The sequence below is a fragment of the Suricata suricatta genome, chromosome 4 (genome assembly GCF_006229205.1).
Source record: "Suricata suricatta isolate VVHF042 chromosome 4, meerkat_22Aug2017_6uvM2_HiC, whole genome shotgun sequence".
Lineage (NCBI taxonomy): Eukaryota > Metazoa > Chordata > Mammalia > Carnivora > Herpestidae > Suricata > Suricata suricatta.
Window position 1 is genome coordinate 139,671,777 of NC_043703.1, and position 20,589 is coordinate 139,692,365.

General features: G+C 40.7%; 1 protein-coding gene across 1 annotated transcript in view; it reads right to left on the reverse strand.

Annotated features, from left to right (window-relative positions):
• TTC27 (tetratricopeptide repeat domain 27) overlaps window positions 1–20,589 on the reverse strand; it is a 183,141-nt gene that overhangs the window by 97,511 nt on the left and 65,041 nt on the right. Inside the window, exon 10 of the mRNA XM_029937972.1 lies at window positions 12,569–12,682. Coding sequence (XP_029793832.1) covers window positions 12,569–12,682 — 114 coding nt within the window. The remainder of the gene's footprint in view (window positions 1–12,568; window positions 12,683–20,589) is intronic.

Consider the following 20,589-nt stretch of genomic DNA (forward strand, 5'->3'; position numbering starts at 1 on the left):
GAAGGAAGATTCCTGGCAACTCTAAAGAAGCCCGCCAGTGAGACACACCCTGGCCAGGTGTGAAGTCTGCAGTCAGCCCTTCCATTCCAGGGGACGGCCTCTCAAAGAGATCCACAGGACTGCAGAGGGAGCTCACAGCGACCGCTAGTACATCCACCCCGGAGCCGATCAGCCATTTAAGGAAAAGCAATACCAGGAAAAGAAGGGCCATGGGGCACATGGGTGGCTCAGTCAGTTGAATGTTAGGTCAGGATCTTGCAGTTCATGAGTTCAAGCCCCACATCAGGCTCACTGTTGTGAGCACAGAGCCTACTTTGGATCCTCTGTTCCCCTCTCTCTCCTGCTTGCATTCTCGCTCTCTCAAAAATGAAAAAAAAAAACACGTTAAAAAAGAAAAGAAAAGAAGAGCCACGATGAACATATAAAACAATATGCTACTGAGGAGAGAGAGTTCATGGAAATTCTAATGAACAATGTGCAAAGAAATTAAAGGAGATATTACATCAATGAAACAAGAAAAGACTATTAGAAAAAACAAATGGAAAAATACAGAATTCCTAAAAACTAAAATAAGCATCAAATATTATTTTTAATGAAATAAAGGTTATTAAGAATAGACTTCTCTTGATGAGCAGTGAAAAAAAATGCATAGAACTGTTGAATCACTATATTGTACACCTGAAACTAACTGTAAATTTAAAAAAAGAAAGAAAAAAACAACTGTCAAAATAAAAAATTACAATAGGCTCAATATATTAATGATCAAAAGTAGTGATATAGGAAAAAAAAAGGTTAAAGAAATCTCCCATGACATCAAACAAAAAGTACAAAGAGATAGAAAGCATGAAGAGAAGTTAAGAGTCATACAAGATAAATTCAGGAGATCTCACATACGTCTACTAGAATTCCAACTACCGAACTGAACTAGAGCAAAAAGCTTTTTAAAAAATAGAGAAAAGTATAATTAACGAAATAACAAGAAAACACTCCTGAACTATAGACACATAATTGTTCACACTTAACGAACCCCGTAAGTACTCCAACAAGAGAAATAACAACAGTTATGTCATTTGTTAAGTACTTCCTGCATGAGAGACATTGATCTAAATATTAACTCATATAATCCTAATAAGTACATTTATGCTATTACACACTGGAAGAAACTGAGGCACAGAGAAGTAGGTAGCATGACACCAGAACCCATGCTCACATTGAGACATATCCAGAATTCTGAGTTTGAAGGTAAATACTAAAAATGTTCAAAAGGAGAAGAAAAATATCACTTAAAACAAGGAACAAGAGTCAAACTGCCATATTTATCAGAAAACTAGGATGTCAGAAGATGTTAAAGAAATGACCCCATTTAAAGTCCTACAAAAAGATGATTCAAAAACTAGAATTCTATACCCAACCCAACTAATAAATTCTGATGGAAAAATACATTCACAAAGACTCGAATTTTACCACCCACTTCCTTCATGTGGAAAGTTACACAAAAGGTAATACAAAAAGACAAGGAAAACAGGAGGGTGCCAACTGAAATAAAAAGAAACAGTGGTAGCTGACTATGACCTAGAATAAGTTTAAAAAAAAAAGGCAAAAAAGGAACAAATGGAGAATTTGGACCCTGGACCCCAATAGTCAAGTAGCAAAAGTTTAGAAACAAAGCATTCGATTTCTTGTCCATTGTTATAATCACAAGTTTTGACTGTATAATTAGCATATATAATCATAATTGCAACATAAAACTGATTTACAATTTTAAAAATCAATATAGAGACGAAACACACAATGACATAAATTACAGAATACAATGAAGAGTAACAATTCCTAATAATTGCACAAAAAAGGCATAAAAATGGAAGAGGGGATGAGAGGTGCACTGATTCATCCATAATTCATAGTGTGAAGGCAAGAGATTCTATCTAAAGTTGGTAAATCCAGAAATAGAATATAAGCATTTAAAGAAGTATATTACAAGTGTAAATATTTAAAGTTATGATGGAAACCGCCAGAATAACAACAAAGTGCTGAAAAATGGGCTGTGAATTGGAGGAAAATTTATATCTTTCATCTGAGATCCTTCTGAGTACATTAAATTTTTTTTATACCATGTGCAGTACCAAAGTTTCTAATATGCGGTTTAAAAATCAAATTAAATAAAGGGCACCTTCAAAAATAAAGGGTAGGTTCAGTAAATTTTAGCACCTCCCTTTAGCAGAATGACATGTAACTACTGGAATGAAGGCAGTAGATCCAAGGTGCTGGATCTACTGATCAGGCTGTTAGGTTAAGAGGCAAAAAGGTATAAAGTAATACATACTTCATGATCCCACTGACGTTTAGGAATAGATATGTTAAGGGGCGCCTGGGTGGCTCAGCTGGTTGAGCGTCTGACTCCAGCTCAGGTCATGACCTCATGGTTCACGAGTTCGAGCCCCGCATCAGGCTCTCTGCTGACAGCTGGGAGCCTGGAGCCTGCTTCAGATTCTGTGTCTCCCTCTCTCTCTGAACCTCCCCCACTTGCACTCCTTCTCTGTCTTTCAAAAATGAATAAACGTTAAAAAACATTTTTTTAAAAAACAATACTTATGTTAATGAAGAGAAAGAAGTCTGGGTTTCTGTATCGCTTCCACTTTTTATAATTAGCAGGTACTATTTCTATAATAAAAAGCAATTAAAAAATAGTGACATAGTTTAAAAAAGCAAAACACACTTTGCTACTACTAACCATGGACTTGATCCAGCTGGTACATACAATGCCAGCAGTGAGGTTTTCGTTTTCCATCAATATAAAAACTAATATAAAGGATTTCTTTACAAAATTATTCAAAAACAAGCACGAGGCTCACTGTATAAATCCTGACGTTAGAGGATGATGACCAGGTTTCCCCCAATTAAGGCTTTTGTTATGACATGCCTTTACCAATTACTGGAAATTAAACAGTCAGGTAAAGAACGAACTATCGGGTTTTAAAAGAGAAGAGGGTTAGCCTACACAGGAGCCATGATCTCCATCACAGCACCAATCCCCCTGTTCTGGGCCCTTCTCCCTCCAGAATCACACGTGATACATAAACTCTATTCCATCAGTGCATGTATGCAACCACAGTATTATGAATAAGTGTTCCTGAAAAACTAAAACTCATTCAAAAATTGTTAAATTTCAACTAACCACCACAGCGAAGAGAGTCAAACACAATGAAGACTCCAGGGACAGAAATTTCCAATCCAATGCAGTGTCCTCCCAGAAATTCACAGGTGAAGGAAAGATCCCTGTTAGGCAATCATCTTCAGATGAAGAGGGGCAGACCCTCCTCATTTAAATTACAGGATTAAGAGATAACTGAGCAATTAAATTAATTAGCAAGATTATTTTAATAATGAACATAAAATAATCAAAAGCAGGGTATAAACATGAGAGAATATCATCTCAGTTTAATTCGCTGCTTCTGAATCATGACCACTAAAAACAGTGTCTCCGTCAATATCATTTTCTTCATCATCACCACCATCATCATAGCCCCAAACATGCAATCGTTAAAGAACTCCGACCTAGAATAATATCCATGAGATGGGGTGTTTTTAATGGATTGTCCTCAAAAATCTGAGGTGTCTTCTTTCTCTATGGATCCTATAACACTGGTTTTATTTACCTGTTGGGGTGGTGCAATATTCTCTTTTTAAGTGTGGTGTGTGTCACTGAGAACCCCTGCCCCCCAATTCTGCCATCACGTCAATGGAGCTGTTCATCACCGTCACCATGTACGTTACAGCCAAGACCCCCATTAGCCAGCCAGGCCAACTGGGCGAGTCACCTGACCTCACCCCACGTGCGCTTCCTCAGCCTGTACTACGTCAAGACTCCGCTCTTCCCAAAATGGCTCCCTTTGGCTTATTTTTCTTTCAGCTTTAACAGCTTATCATTTTATCATTTTATAACAGCTGAGGGAGGAAACAGATTTTTACAGAAACTAAAACAGAATTTTTTCTAAACACTGTTTTATATATACAGGTATTTTAAAAATCATTTCCCTCTTATTCTTCAGGGATGCAGCCACTTCAACAAACACAGTAATATCAAATTCTGAATCAGAGAACTGGCAAAAGTTCAGAGTATGAGGTAAACAGCTCAACAAGTCACAGAAAATTCGACAAATTCTGCATTCATCTTATCACACGAATTGGCTAATTTCCAAAGTTTCTGCGGTGGGACATGAAGTGATTTTCTCTGACATACCATCCTGTAAAGGCAGAAATAACAACTCCCTAATACTGTTCTTTAGGCAGAGAAGTATGCATCTCTCAGCAGAATGCAGAAGTTGGAGGGCAAGATGCAGAGATGCCACATATATGATAGCCAAGAAAGGGCAAAATGTGAGAGCACGGTGATTTGGCTCCTTCTTTAAACCTATCTTCCCCAAACACATCCTTTGTTATCCAATATCCAAAAATATATGGTGCACAGTTCAAAGAATAATGCGGGTTTCAAATTAAAAAGATGTGTTCTACACTTATAGATGAATTTACCTCTATACGTTCTTAGTTTAATTGCCGTTCCAAAAGAGAACTGAATAGGGGCACCTGGGTGGCTCAGCTATTTAAGGGTTGACTTTGGCTCAGGTCATGATCTCGCAGTTTTTGAGTCTGAGCCCCACATCAGGCCCTGTACTAACAGCCTGGAGTCTGGAGCCTGCTTCAGATTCTGTGCCTCCCTCTCTCTCTCTGCCCCTCGCCCCTCCCCTGCTTGCGCTTTGTCTCTCTCGTTCTCAAAAGTAAATAAACATTAGGGGAGCCTGGGTGGCGCAGTCGGTTGGGTGTCCGACTTTGGCTAGGGTCATGATCTCACGGTTCTTGGGTTCGGGCCCCCCGTCAGGCTCTGTGCTGACAGCTTGCTCAGAGCCTGGAGCCTGTCTTCTAATTCTATATCTCCCTCTCTCTCTGACCCTTCCCTGCTCACACTGTCTCTCTGTCTCTCCCAAAAATAAATAAAACATTTTAAAAAATTAAAAACAAATAAATAAATTTTAAAAGGGGAAGGATGAATAATGGCTTAGTCATTTTACATACCGACGTAAAAAATGAATGTAAAGCCAATCATTTCAAAGTCAGAATGTCCTACATTAATAAATGAATGTAATCTAGTATTATTTAAGAAGCCCAAACTTTGGCAAGAAAAAAAAATTCAAACTGTTTCCCCCCCCCAAAAAAAAGTATTATGTGTAGTCTCCCTGAACAAAAAACCATACACATATTTAATAAAAAACAAATATTTGGCTATTTTAACACTGGTTATTTCAACATTTTGCTGTTTTCGTGTGAAATGAGCTTTCAATAAATAAAATTCAATACAATAGGGGCAATTCAGCACAAACTGTTTAAGGTACTAATCATGAAACCACATCTTCACCTTCCTTCTTTGCTTGATATTCGTCCCGGTTTCAGAAAGTGGGGTCTGCACAGCCCCCGGCATTCAGCTGTCTCAGAGTCTCCCACAGCCACGAAGAGCACCCAGCCGGCACCCAGCCCGGCCCGAGGTCTCCTCCCTTCCAGGGCAGCCTCCATCCAGGGAGAGGGAAGGGAGGGGACGGGGGGGGGCTCAACACAGGAAACAGCCCGGCCTGTGTTGGGCCTGCACCTCAGTGTGACTTCTTTCTCAGCCCAATCCCACGTCCTCCTATTTCTCTTCAGGTGGCATTGAACCCTGATCCCTCACCTGTTTTGGAGAAAACCACCTGTGACAATAAGATAAAGGGACCTGAAACAGATGATAGGGGGTGAATGAAAAGAAGTAAAATGATTAAAAGAGTATGTGACGCTATAAAACACACACGAGGCCCTCAATGAATCCAACAGTATGCAGGATGAGGAGTAACGGACATGGTAACTGCACAGTATCTTGCAGAGAAGGGGAAGGGGGGCTGCAAAAGAGGAAGTGGAAAATAATTCCAAAACACATAAACCGGCCCTTAGAATTTAAGCTTCTGAAAGTTAGAGATTTTGTATTAATTACCTTCGTACACCCGGGGTGCAATACAGAATCTGGTGCATACTAGGAATTCAATACATGTTTGCCACCCACGAAGTGAGTAGCACGGATATTTATAGTAACTTGGTAAGCCTCTTACTGGTCTGCCAGTTATGCTGGCACAGAGCAGTTCTGGAATGGGACTGGTATTTGTGGTGTTTGTGTTTTCATGGACTTTTTGTTTGTTTTTGGTTTTCATAGATCTTTTGAACCAAAACTTCACTTAGTCCAGATAAACATCTATTTTTTCCTAGCAACGAGAAGATTTTTCACACAGGTGAGCTATTTCTAAAAAAAAGAAATACATTTTAAAAGCTCTTAAAGACTTTTTATTTTTATTTCTTTTTTTTCTTCATAATATTTTATTGTCAAATTGTTTTCCATACAACACCCAGTGCTCTTCCCCGTAAGTGCCCTCCACCATCACCACCACCTCTTCCCCTCCTCCCCCTTCCCCTTCAACTCTCAGTTTAAAGACTTTTTAAAGTGCTCACATTGTTTAGTTTCCCAATTTCTCTCCTTGAAAAATAATCTTACTCTAAACACGTTTTCCTTAGGAGTTTAAATTTAAGCAGCCAGATGAAAAAAGTTTTATGAGTTTTACTATCTTTCATTTTAATTTCAATTTCAAGTTAAATGATTTATCTATCTTAGAACGAGGAAGGAAATCACCTCTTAAATCTGTATTTTTAGGGGCACTTGGGTGGCTCAATCAGTTACGCAGCCGACTTCTGCCTCAGGTCATGATCTTCCAGTTCATGAATTCAAGCCTGGGCTCTGTGCTGACAGCTCAGAGTCTGGAACCTGCTTCGGATTCTGTGTTTCCCTTCTCTCTGCCCCAACCCCGTTCCTGCTCTGTCTCTCTCTCTTAAAATAAACATTGAAAAAAACTTTTTAATCTATATTTCCATCCATACTGAATCCCAGTAAGCAGTCCTCTTTAAGTAACCCCTAATCAAGGTCTCTGCTTCTATTTTCACCAACAAATAAATGCTGCAGTACTACTAAGACTCTGTTCAAAACTGTGACCTTTGGGGTGCCTGTGTGGCTCAGCTGGGTAAGTGTATGGCTTTTTGCACAGGTCATGGTCTCAAGCTCGTTAGTTTGAGCGTTCAAGCCCCGCGTTGGGCTCTGTGCTGACAGCTCAGAGCCTGGAGCCTGCTTCAGATTCTGTCTCTCCCTCTCTCTCTGCCCCTCCCTGATCCCACTCTGTCTTGGTCTCTCAAAAATAAATAAACATTGAAAAAAAAAAAAAAAAAAGAATCTGCCATTGTTTAAGAAAAAGAAACTGTGACTTTTGTCATGTTAACTGTAGTTCCTTCTACTCAGAGGAGAAAATCCACACTTTCGCCTTCTGTAAGACTTGCCACTAGAACTGAACAATGAGCCTTTCCAACATGATCCCCCCTGCTCTCCAGCATGACCCAGATGGAAGCACCGTGTCCTCTACACACACCAATGCATTCTCCCCACGTCCCCTCCCTCCTTACCCCAGCCTTATGGACTGTAGCAAGGAACGCTTATGATTATTTAGTAAACCTGAACGTGCTTTATTCAGTATTTAGATCTCATTATATACTTCCTTCCCGTGTTCTCAGTTAAAAATCGAACTCAAGCTTCACTAAAATAAGAAACATCTGGATGTAGGACATGCACTGACCCCCGCCTTCGTCATTTAGATGCTGGGCAGGAGCTAAGCACACAACTGGACACCAAACAAGCGGCAGTGCTAACCTGGTACTCACAACCCCAAGATCAAGAGTCGCGTGCTCTACCGACAGTCAGCCAGGTGCCCCCAGGCGTACATATTCCTAAACCAAGACAACTTCTAACTGGAATATAAGTGTGTCTGCTTTTCTTTTAAGATAAATTTTTTATTAGGGGATAGTTTCAGATTTACAGAAAATCTGAAAACTTCCTATAACCTCCTCACCCAATTTCTCCTGATATTAACAAATTACATAAATATATTTTGCAAAACTAAGAAATTAACATTAGTCCATTACTATTAACTAAACTATAGACTTCAGTCATATTTTACCCTTTCCCATTAATGTTCATTAATGCCCTTCTGTTCTAAGATCCAGTCTAGGATACCATATAGAGTTGCCTTAGTGTCTCTGATCTGGGATGGTTTCTCAGTCCATGTTGTCCATGACCCTGACACTTTTGAGAGTGCTAGCCAGGTACTTCATAGGATGTCTCTCAATTGGGTTTTTCTGATGCTGTCTTGTAATTAAACTGACGTTACCAGTTTGGTGGAAGAATCCCCAAGGGTTCAAGTGCTCCTCTCACCATATCCGAAGACCAGAGGATGTGACATCAACAGACTTCTCTGGTGATGCCAAGCATGACCACCTGATTAAGGTGGGGACAGCCAGGTTTCTCCATGGTAAAGCCACTAGTGTTCAGTTTTCATACTCTAGTTTTGAAAGTGACTAAGTCCAGCTCACACTCTCAGAAAGACAGGTTAAACTCCACCTAATAAGGGAGGTGTATCTGCATAAATTATTTCAAATTCTTCTGTAAGGAAGATCTGTCCCTTCTTCCATTTATTCAATCACTCATTCAATTATAGCAGTATGGACTCTATATTTATTGAGTCCATGTATTTATTTTAAAACTTTTGATTATAACCAAAAACTATGTTACTTTTTTGCTCAAACTGTTCTAGCTTTGGCCATTGGGTTCTCTTTCATATAAGCTCCTGTGTCCTTCCGATGTGTCCCGAACCCTCTTTTTTTTTTTTTTTTTTTTTTAAACACTACCTTACTTTCAGGGCACCTGGATGGCTCAGTCAGGTAAGTGTCCAAATCATGATTTCGGCTCAGGTCATGATCTCACCGTTCAGGAGTTCGAACCCCATAAAAGGCTCTGTGCTGATAGTGTGGGGTTTGCTTGGGACTCTGTCTCTCTCTTTCTCTCAATAAATAGATAAAACACACACACACACACACACACACACACACACACAACTACCTTACTTTCTTGCACTGCACAAAATGTTCTTGTATTTTCCCTGCCTCTGCTGCCCCAATCCTATCATCAGCCATCTACAAAGAATGGTATTTAGAAATCAAGATCTGGTACAAGGTGTGCTCGTCTGCTACTGAGGTGCAGTGCCCTAGACTCTCAGTAGACAGAGCTAAGAAAGATACAGAACCTACAGAATAATCTTTGTACCTCTAGGAGCATCACTAAAGTGCTCTCAGCTTAGTCAATACAGGTTAAACTACTGTAGAAAGCGATTTTTAAAATATACTTACTTAAGCAAGACATAATTTTCTTTCTCATGTTTAAGTGCGGTAATCAGTGTCCAGAGCTGGTAAAATGGCTCTGCTATTCTCAACGCACGGCATCTCTGATCTAAGGTAGCAGCCCCAGTTCTCTGGCCTCCTTGGCAAGAGAAAAGGACAAAATACCAGGGAAATATGCTAATTCCCTGGTCTTTTCTCGACATCATCGAGAAGTGGTATACATAACTTCTACCCACACATTCTGTTATTCAGAATTGAGTCACATGGTCCCTCCTACCTGCAAAGGAGGATGGGAAGTCATACGTCTGGATAAAATTCAGGTTCTATTACTAAAAGAAGAGAAGAATGAATAATTGGGTGCAATTAGCATTGTTAAACACAGAGAATCCACTTCTCCTTTTACTACAGTAACAAGTAAGATGCTCTATATGTAAGTTTATCTCATTCACGAGCTAAAATTCTATCAAAGTAAAAAATTAAAAGTAAACAAAAAAGTAAAGACAGCATAAGATTATATCCAGCTGAATAAAATAGAAATCCGTGATCCATACTCTAATAAATAAATCAGTGGAGGAATAAATAAAGAGAAGAGAAAGCTCTTGTCTATAGTGGAATACCAACCTAGATACTACTTAGTAATTATGGAATTAGAAAGTTACCACTTGGCAATCATCATAACTTCCTCTCTCTGGAAACATCAGTAAATACTAAAACAAGTGGGTGAAAATTGGATGACCAACATGATAATCTCAAAGTAACACCCCCCAGATGTTTATTACTTACAAGGTAAAGAGTAACTACACTGGGAGAAATTCCACAAATGTGACCTTACTCGAAGGATGAAAGAACATCACCAGTGACAGCTCACATCGTGTGGCATCAGAGAGGAAGAAGTGAGAAGTAACACGTCCATACTATCGCTGTAGAAACTGTGTAACCTGAATCCAGTCATGAGGAAATGTTGGAGAAACACAAATTGAAGGGCAATCTCCAAAATAACGGGGTGACCTTCAAAACTATCAAACCCATAAAGGTCAGGAAAGGACTGAGGAACTGTTACAGGAAAAGGACACTGAAAGGATGAGGCAGCTCAATGCTGTGCTTGGATCCTTTTGTTACAAAGGACATTGTTAGGACTATTGATAAAACTTGACCAGGGTCTCATCATGAAGGGTGGACAGGAGTATTTTCACATTGTTCTTACAACCAAATTGTTTCAAAAAATTTTTTTAATTTTATTTTTATTTTTTAAATGTTTATTTTTGACAGAGGGGGGAAGGGGCAGAGACAGAAGGGGACTGAGAAGCAGGCTCTGTGCTGGAGAGCCTGACACAGGGCTCGAACTCGCAAACAGAGAGATTATAACCCGGGACAAAGCCAGACACTTAACCAACTGCGCTACCCAGGCGCCCCCCAAAATAAGTTTTTGTAAATATTACTTTCATTGACTTCATGAAATCCTATATCTTTTGCAACATTTTTAATTTTTCTTGGCAATCAATTTGCATCATGGTTATTAGTTTATTACACAACCTATGAAAGAGATGCTATTTAATTCCTGGATGAGAAAAACATGAGTATTAAATGGGATTGATGCCTGAATGCAGATTAACTTAGATTATTTTTGCATTAGAATGAATTTTATTTCCTTACATAACCTGTACCTTGGAACCAAACCTTATTACTCTTATTAATTCTTATTTGCCTCTTTTAATCCTCATCATAACCTCTGCTGTGATTAGTATTATTACCCTCTTTTGCAGATGATGAAAATGAAGCTTAGAGGGGTGATGTGATACATGAAGAAGTATATATTTAGTCTTCATCCCTGGCTCCTGGCATGGAGCTTCTGAAACTCTCGTGACTCCCTGAGTGGTAGGGTTAACGGAGTGTCTGTTGTTATCCATAAGCCCCTGGCAGCCCTCCTCAGAGCCCAGGACACTGAGGTGACTCTGGAGGATGAGCCAGCTGACACAGGAACCAACCATGCAATTACTGGGCTGGAACTCTGAGCCACACTCCCAACCTCGGGGGAGGGGAGCAGGGCTGGGGACTGAGTGACTCACCAAGGGCCAATGACGCAATCAAGCATGCCTACTTAATGGAAGCTCTGTAAAAACCCTAAAAAGCACAGATTTGGAGAGCTTCCGGGTTGGTGCGCCTGCCACATGCTGGAGGGTGATGTGCCCCAAACTCCACAAGGAAAGAAGCTCCGGTGCACAGGATGCTCCGAGACCTCGCTCCACGTACCTCTGCACCTGGCTGTTCATCTGTATCCTTTATAATAAACCACTAATAGCAAGTAAAGCTTCCCTGAGTTCTGTGAGCCATTCTAGCAAGTTATCGGACCCCAGGAGAGAGTGAGAACCCCCGAATTACAGTCAATCAGTCAGAAGTACCAGATTTGAGATTGGCATCTAAAGTAGAGGGCAGTGGTGTGGGTCTGAGCCCTTAACCAATGGCGTCTGCACTAATTCCAGGTGGTGACAGAATTGAATTAAAGTAGAGGACACCCAGTGGATGCCCAGAGGGAAGTGGAGAAATGCCTGGTGTGGAAGACCCACACCTCTGGTGTCAGAGTGTTGTAAGCAGAGGAACGGTTTTCCTTTAGAGAGGTTAAGTCCTGCGGTCACAGAGCCACTACATGACATAGCTGGGCTCTGTGGCCAAATGAATTCTAGAACCTACGCTCTAAATAACAACAACATGAACAAAATGAAAGCTATCTTATCCTTTTATATTCATAACACAGATACTGTGGTTTTTTAAAACTTTTTTTTATGTTTTTTTATTTATTTTTTTGAGAGACAGACAGAGACAGCGTGATCAGGGGAGGGTCAGAGAGAGAGGGAGACACAGAATGGGAAGCAGGCTCCAGGCTCTGAGCTAGCTGTCAGCACAGAGCCCAACGCGGGGCTCGAACCCACGAACGTGAGATCATGACCTGAGCCAAAGCCAACGATTAACCGACTGAGCCACCCAGGCACCCCTTTGTTTAACTTTTTTTTAATGTTTCTTTATGTGAGAGAGAGAGAGAGAGAGAGAGAGAGAGAGAGAAACAGCACAAATAGGGGAGGGGCAGAGAGAGAGGGAGACACAGAATCCAAAGCAGGCTCCAGGCTCCGAGCTGTCAGCACAGAGCCAGACACGGGGCTCAGCTCACAAACCATGAAATCATGACCTGAGCTGAAGTCGGACGCTTATCCAGGCGCCCCCAGATGTATGCTTTTCAATAGCAACAGAGAGTGGGAAGAGTAACAAGAATTGTTGCGTTACTTCTCACCTGCGTCTGCCTCATTGCCCGCTCCACTCGGCGTATGCTTCCTCTCTCAAGTTTCGTCCGGAGAACCAAGGCTGATGTCTGAATGGCCCAAAACTTTGGTTGTGAAAGCAAAAACTGTCAGAAAGGAAGGAAAAAAAAAGAAGAAGAAGGGATAAGCTCTGTGATCTCTCTCTGATTAGTACAAAATTCATTCTTCCAAAAATACCAGAATACAACTGGAGACTTGAAAATCTTCTCTGTAAAAAATAATAAAGCATGTGCTGTCAAGTATTTTTGTAAAAAATGTGTTCATTTGAGCAGTCATTACTTAACCTAGAGGATCCAATCTAGTGAATAAATCCCTTAGGGAATAAATCAAAATCTTCCCAGATAAAACAATGGGCAGAATATATCACAAGAGGATATAAATATATAATATATTAAATGTAATATATATTATATATTAAATATAACAAATCTTTTTATTCCATGAGTTATAAAAAAATGTGAGAAAATAAACCACCTAAAAACATCTTTCTCAAATTTGAAATAAATTTTTTAAAATTACCCAAATTCAAGTATAAAAACAAACCATTAGAAATTTGATAATTTTTCACTTAAAAAAATCCAAATTCATAGATACAAATGCAAATCAAACTTTAAGTACACAGAATGCCCAAGAGTTATTTGTTCACTTAAAAGCAAAAGATCTTTTTTTCTACACACATTATAGAAAACAATACTAAAATGTATGAAAACACTTTCTGGCCTTGGTAAGGGTAGTGAGTCTCCGATTTAGTTAATCCGCTTTCCTAGAGCAGTATCTTAACAAAGACTGACCTAAAACAAAAGCTCAAATATACAAGTACTAAGTCCTAACCCCAGAAAGCTGTGACTGCCATGTGTTCAGAGAATGCAGTAGAAACAACTGAACGTGACCATAGATGTATTAGAAAAAAGTAAAAGTTCTGGGTGAGTGAAAACAGGCAAAATGTATGATGATGATGATGATGCAGTAGACGCCACTTGATATAACGAACACAATTTTCACGCTTTGCTGACGATCTGTAATCCAATACCATCTCCCCGTGATCATTCACAACTGTAACCTTCAGTCAAGATTGACGCGAAACAAGGGAAAACGCTTATTTGTCTGCAAGCTGACTATATCCTTGATCATTTGCTTGTTTCCAAAAGTCAGGGAGGAAAACACCCTAGTTAGTTAGCAGTCCAATTAATCCTTCCAAACCAAGCTGCATGTTAGAAGCACCTGAGAAGCTTCTGTCTTCTTCTGTTTTGTTTTTTAAGGAAATCAGATCTCTGAAAGCACGATCTGGCACAAGTGTTTTTTAAAACACTTCCCTGAAGCACCTGGGTGGCTCAACCTGTTAAGCATCGACTTCGGCTTAGGTCATGATCTCACGGTCTGTGAGTTCAAGCCCCGCATAGGGCTCTGTGCTGACCACGCACAGCCTGGAGCCTGTTTTGGATTCTATGTCTCCCTCTCTCTCTCTGCCCCTCCTCCACTTGCTCTCCATCTCTCTCTCTCTCTCGAAATAAAATAAAGATAAATAAATAAATGAATAAAGTAAATATAACACTTCCCAGATCATTCTAAACTGTAGCCAAGCTTAAGAACTACTAGACTAAGATAACACAACTATTTATCTGTGGTGAAATTGATTTATAACTCCAAATTTTCATTAAATGTTAGCAGGAAGTCCTTCCATGAGCACCGTGTGAGCTATCTGTGGGACCCTTTAGGTATATGAATTTTCAACTCAGAATCAAGACCAACTCTTTTACAATAAAAAGGAAAAGGAAGCATCAAAGGGTTAGACCATTTCCTCTAAGTCACACCTTGATTAGTAGCAAAAGCTAGTTCTAATATCTGGCCTCTTGGTCTCCGAAACATCTTTATTTTTTTTTTTTCAACACATTCTCCAGACATGATGACCTCCTGGAAGTGATGACAGGGTCCTGATAGATACAGAAACACCCTGAGGGCCCCGTTGAGAACTGTGAGCAGAGGACTCAGGAAAGAAGGCTGGCAAAGTGCTCTGCTAAGGCGGAGTGGCAAGAGGAGTAAGCAAAGGCAGCACGAACAAGGGAGGAGAATCCACAGAGTGGGGTCCCACCAAAGTGTGTTCGTTCATGAATTCACACGAGCACCTACTCCGTGCAAGGCCATGCGCATAAGGCCCCACAGACAAACTAAAGCAAGACAGACAAGTCTGCTACCCTCACAGAATCTTTTTTTTAATGTTTTTTATTTATTTTTGAGAGACAGAGCATGAGCGGGGAGGGTCAGAGAGAGAGGGAGACACAGAATCTGAAACAGGCTCCAGGCTCTGAGCTGTCAGCACAGAACCCGACATGGGGCTCGAACCCACTAACTGTGAGATTATGACCTGAGCTGAAGCTGGACACTCAACCGACTGAGCCACCCAGGCGCCCCCAGAATCTACTTTCTAATACAACGTCTATTAGGTAATCTTATCCTTCTATAACTAACTGCAAATTAAAATATTTGATCCCCTTGAAATATGTTTCACCGGATTAATCTATAACCTTATCTCGTTAGCCTCCAGTAACTAAAATCTACAAGAATGGCTTCATCAACATAAACAGGTGTACACGGCACTATAAAGAGATACACGATGACACAAAAGACATTAAAAAAATGATTTAAAATGTAGAACACTACTTGATCTCAAGCAATGCTCAAAGGAATCAACAAGTGAATCTGCACAGTGATTCTACTACCCACAATGGGCTGCATCAGGGCATTTGTGACTCTTCACCTTACGGAAGGGACTGCCTCTGTAACCCTGTGACAGCATGGAAGGGTGCTGAGGGACAGGCTCTGGAGAACAGCGGGAACATTCTCCAAGACAGCCAGAGCTTGCTGGGAAGCCCAGATCCACCGCGTGAGGTGGCCAGCTGGGTGACCTTGGGGAGTTACTTGACGTCCCAGAGTCTCACTGCCCTCCTCTCTAAAACAGTGGCTGTGAGGATGAAATATGAACAGGTAAAGCTCAGCAAGCCTCTGAGAGCGCCCACCAAAGTGCGCCCCTCCAGGATATCTCCTCCTGTAATACTTTCTCTCACCCCTGACAGAAAATCACCATCCAGAGTGAGCACAGGTTGATGGCACTAACCTCTGATAGGATTCGGGACACGCTGGCCCTAAAACATGGCGCCTGGGCACATCGAGTATGTTAAGCCACAGGAGTGCGAGAAAACAGCAGAAGCCAGAAGATCACTCCGACCTTGCCCCTGCCCCTGTGCCCTGAAACAGGTCACAAATCCCTCCTGTGTGAGGCGTGCTCCCTACACCCAGGAGCAAGGAGCACTTCACACTTACACACTCTCTGACCCAGCACACTCCTCCACGATGCCCGCTCTTCATCAAACCGGGCATAAAAATACGAGCGTCTAACGGTTTCCTTGGGAAGCCTCCCGTGTCACAAAACAACCTATACTAGGTAAATCTGTGTGCCTTCTTCCCGTTAAGCTGTCAGGTTAGTTTGCAGACCCAGCCCTGAGAAGGTCAAAGAAAACCTGCCCTCCTCCCAAGCGCACTGACCCCTCTGCTAATGACGTGGCGGGACACAGATCAGCTCACGCTCAGGGCTTGACAGAGTTAAAGGCCAGCTTTAAGGTTTGCACACCGAAGTAGGGGAGAAATTTTCCTGAGAAAAACAAAATCGGACTGTTTTCCATGCTGGCATGAGAACAAGAGTTTGCCTGAGACTTTTATGTGAAAACAAAACAAGCAAAACATTCTCACTAAACACGGAGAGTAAAATGCAATCTGACAAACGGACATTTGAAGAGCTTTAAAGACGGAACTGGCTGGATAACGGTATCACTGAAGAATGCATATATCTTGTATCTGTTGGGCTGGGAGACACAAAGACGTGGTTGGGAAAGTCCTTCTAAAAGGAGGTAACTGCAGATGGGCTCTGTTTAATATGTTTTATAGAACACTGCTGCCCACAGGTTAAGTCAATCATAATTAGGTAAAGAAAAAAGAAACTTAAATGGGGGATATATGCTTTAATGCTCTGCCGACTTTGGAAGAAAATGTTATTTTTAATTTTTTTAAACAGTTATTTATTTTTGAGAGACAGAGAGAGACAGATCATGAGGAGGGGAGGGGCAGAGAGAGAGGGACACACAGAATCGGAAGCAGGCTCCAGGCTCTGAGCTGACAGCTCTAACTGTGAACTGTGAACTGTGAGACCATGACCTGAGCTGAAATGGGTCTCTCAACCAACTGAGCCACCCAGGCCAGCAAACCCAGTGAAGAGAGCACCCACCTAACTACCCAAGCAGCAGGCTGGCCGGTGAGGACTCGTGCTAGTCTGTGCAGATGGGTGGGCAGGGCTGACCCAGGGTCTCCACCGCATCCCCGATAAGAGATACCCTTAATTCGATCCAATTCAGGACCTGAGAATGACCGATGCCTCCTGCTGGCTGTCTCACCCTGCAGGGACAGCTCAAATGTCCCCTCCATGGAAAACTTTCTCAACCATCTTCCCTGCATATTTCCGTCTGTATAATTGGGTATCATGAAATAATACTTTTATTACTATAATCCATGTATACTGTGTCTTATATAGGCTTTTGTGAAGCAGCTCAGAAACCTAAACATTACAGTATTTTTCCTTTACAACAATATGCTCCAAATGCCAAATAAAATAAGCTTACAAGGGCACCCGGGTGGCTCAGTCAGTTAAGCATCCAACTTCAGCTCAGGTCATGATCTCGCGTTTGTGAGTTGGAGCCTAGAGCCTGCTTCAGATTCTGTGTCTCCCTCGCTCTCTGTCTCTCCCCCACACTCGCTCTCTCTCTCTCTCTCTCAAAAAATGAATAAAAATTAATTTTTTAAAGAAAGAAGTCATTGCTAAAGCATGGCAGGCAACATATTTTTATTTATTTATTTTAGCATTTTTTATTTATTTTTGAGAGAGAGAGAGAGAGAAAGAGAGAGACAGCACAAGCAGGGGAGGGTCAGAGAGAGAGGGAGACACAGACTCTGAAGACAGGCTCCAGGCTCTGAGCTAGCTGTCAGCACAGAGCCTGATGCGAGGCTTGAACCCACGAACTGTGAGATCATGACCTGAGCTGAAGCCGGAAACTCAACTGACTGAGCCACCCAGGCGCCCCTGCAACATATTTTTAAAGAAGAGGCATGGCAAAGTGGAAAAATGTACTGAAAAGAGGAACTGGATTCTAGACCAGACTCTCCCCACCAATTAGCTGCATAACTCTTGGGAAAGGTACTGACCATTTTTAGATCTCATTTTCCTCATCTATACAGTGAAGGGCTTCGATCTGATGGTCTCTAAGGCTGCTTTTAGCTATGAAGTTTTAATAAAATTCCATTTCGTTTATAGCAAATAAAGGTGCCAAATAATTCATTACGATACTCTGTATCTACAAATCAAGCTGAATTACTTTCCTAAACTAGCTTGGGTGGCTCTACTTTGCCAGCCATTCTTTAAATGCCCTTAAATAAATGGATTAACTTCTCTGGCCTTAAGATGTGTCTTATCTATAAAGGGCGAGGAGGGAAGGACTAAAAGATGACCAAAGCTTATTTCACTTCCAAAATTCTGTCGTAAGGAAAGGAAAAGAATGACATTAATTCCCAAGTTCATCTTTGTTGAATTATGGTTGTTTAAAATTTTTAAATTAACATTAATTTGATTTTAATTGTTATAGACTTCATATTCACTAAATACTCCACAGTTTATTAAAAGCAAATGAAAGTTCTGTGCTGTCCAATTTAAAAGTACTTGAGAACAGCTAAACTTCTCAGATGCCAAAAATTAGTAAAATAAAGATGCTGACAAATACCAAATAGTGACTCATCAGATCATGAATAGTGGGGTGTCCTACACAGAAGAGGTTTAAAAAAAATTTTTCTTACGTTTTTTATTTTTGAGAGACAGACAGCGCAAGCAGGGGAGAGTCAGAGACAGAGGGAGATACACAATCCAAAGCAGGCTCCAGGCTCTGAGCTAGCTGTCAGCACAGAGCCTGACGCGGGGCTTGAACCCACGAACCCTGAGATCATGACCTGAGCCGAAGCTGGACGCTTAACCGACTGAGCCCCCCAGGTGGCCCCAGAAGAGGTTTTAAATAAGGACACAGTGTCAGCTTTGATAATAAGCAATGAGTGCCTAAATATACACTGATAAAATATTTTACTAGCCTAGGATTCTAGCTACCAGTTATTTGTGTCAGCAAAAACCAAAATACATCAGAGATTAACATTATGAAGTTTTATTACTGCCCCCACGTTCAGAGCAGACACTTCACAATATCTTCGTGTGGATAAGGATATCTGGGCATCCTCAAAAACCATCCTCAAAAAACTAAATATGGATTTACACACGATCCAGGCATTTTATTACTGGAAATATGCCCAACAGAATTGAAAGGAGGGACTTGAATGGATATTTGCATGCCAGTGTTCATGGCAGTGTTATTCACAATAGCTAAAAGGCAGAAATAACTCATATATTCACTGACAGAAAAGTGAATAAACTGAATTTGGAATATATATTCACAGCCTTACACAGGAAAGAGGGTCTGACAGGCACTCCAGCGTGGGGGAACCCTGGCGACCTTATGCTACGATAAATAAGCCCGACACAAAAGGACAAATGTATTATGACTGTGTGAGGGACCTAGAACAGCGAAGCCCATGGAGACAGGAAACAGAATGGCAGCTCCCATTCTCAGGTGCGCAGAGGATGCGGAGCTAGTGTTCAATGGGCACAGAGTTTCAGTTTGGGGTCATAAAAACAGTTCTGGAGATGGAAAGTGCTGAAAACTGCTTAACAGTGTAAATGTCCTTAATATCACTGAATGGTACACTTAAAAATTATTAAAATTGCAAATTTTAGGTTATAAAAAATTTACAATATAAAAAGCATATATTTTACAAAATCATTACTTACAAGGCCCTTAAAAAGAATAATCTTACATTCAAGTTCAGTGTCATTAAAGACTTAAGAAAACCTAAGATTTAAAAAAAAAAAAAAAGCCCAAACTACTATTTCACTGCTTTTTTCAAAGCCACTAATGATATTTGGATGAAACATTCTATATACATATTCAACATCTCCCAAATTTCAGAATCTGTCTCCCAAAAAAAAAACTGGGTTATTTTAGTGGCTGAAAATATATCTCTGTATAATTAAGTTAAAGTAAATACTCTATTTTTAATGTTTCTATTTCCTCCAAAAAAACCACATTTTTGAGGATATCAAATACTGTATATTCCTAATTCTTATAATCTATATTTTGCTTCCAATATTTCACTTATTTCTCAGAAATGTTTTGTAAATTTCTAAATAGTGTTATCTAAAACTGGCTCTAACTAAAAGAGATTACTAAAAGACGGATGACAGGAGAGTCAGCTTCTTATTCTGAGGCAACTACGGTTACAACTCAACTGCAAAAGCCTGGACAACAGTGGGGGGGGGGTTCTGTTTAAGATTTTATTTTAATCACCCCGTGCCGATCACAACAAAGACCCTCCATAATCCCCTTCACCTATTTCGCCCACCCCTCACCCTACCTCCCCTCTAGTAACCATCAGTTTGTTCTCTATGGTTAAGAGTTTGTTTCTTTTACATCTTTGGTTAGGTTTATTCCTAGCTATTTTATGGTTTATCGTGCAATTGTGAATGGGATCTGTTTCTTGCTTTCTCTTTCTGTTGCTTCATTTTTGGTGTATAAGAATGCAACTGATTTCTGTACATTGACTTTGTACCCTGCAACTTTACTGAATTCACTGATCAGTTCTAGAAGGCTTCTGGCCAACAGGCACATGAAATGATGCTCAACATCACTCATCATCAGGGAAACACAAATCAAAACCACAATGAGATACCACCTCACACCAGTCATAGTGGCTAAAATGAACAAATCAAGAGATTATAGATGCTGGTGAAGGTGTGGAGAGATGGGCACCCTCCTACACTGTTGGTGGGAATGTAAACTGGTGCAGCCACTCTGGA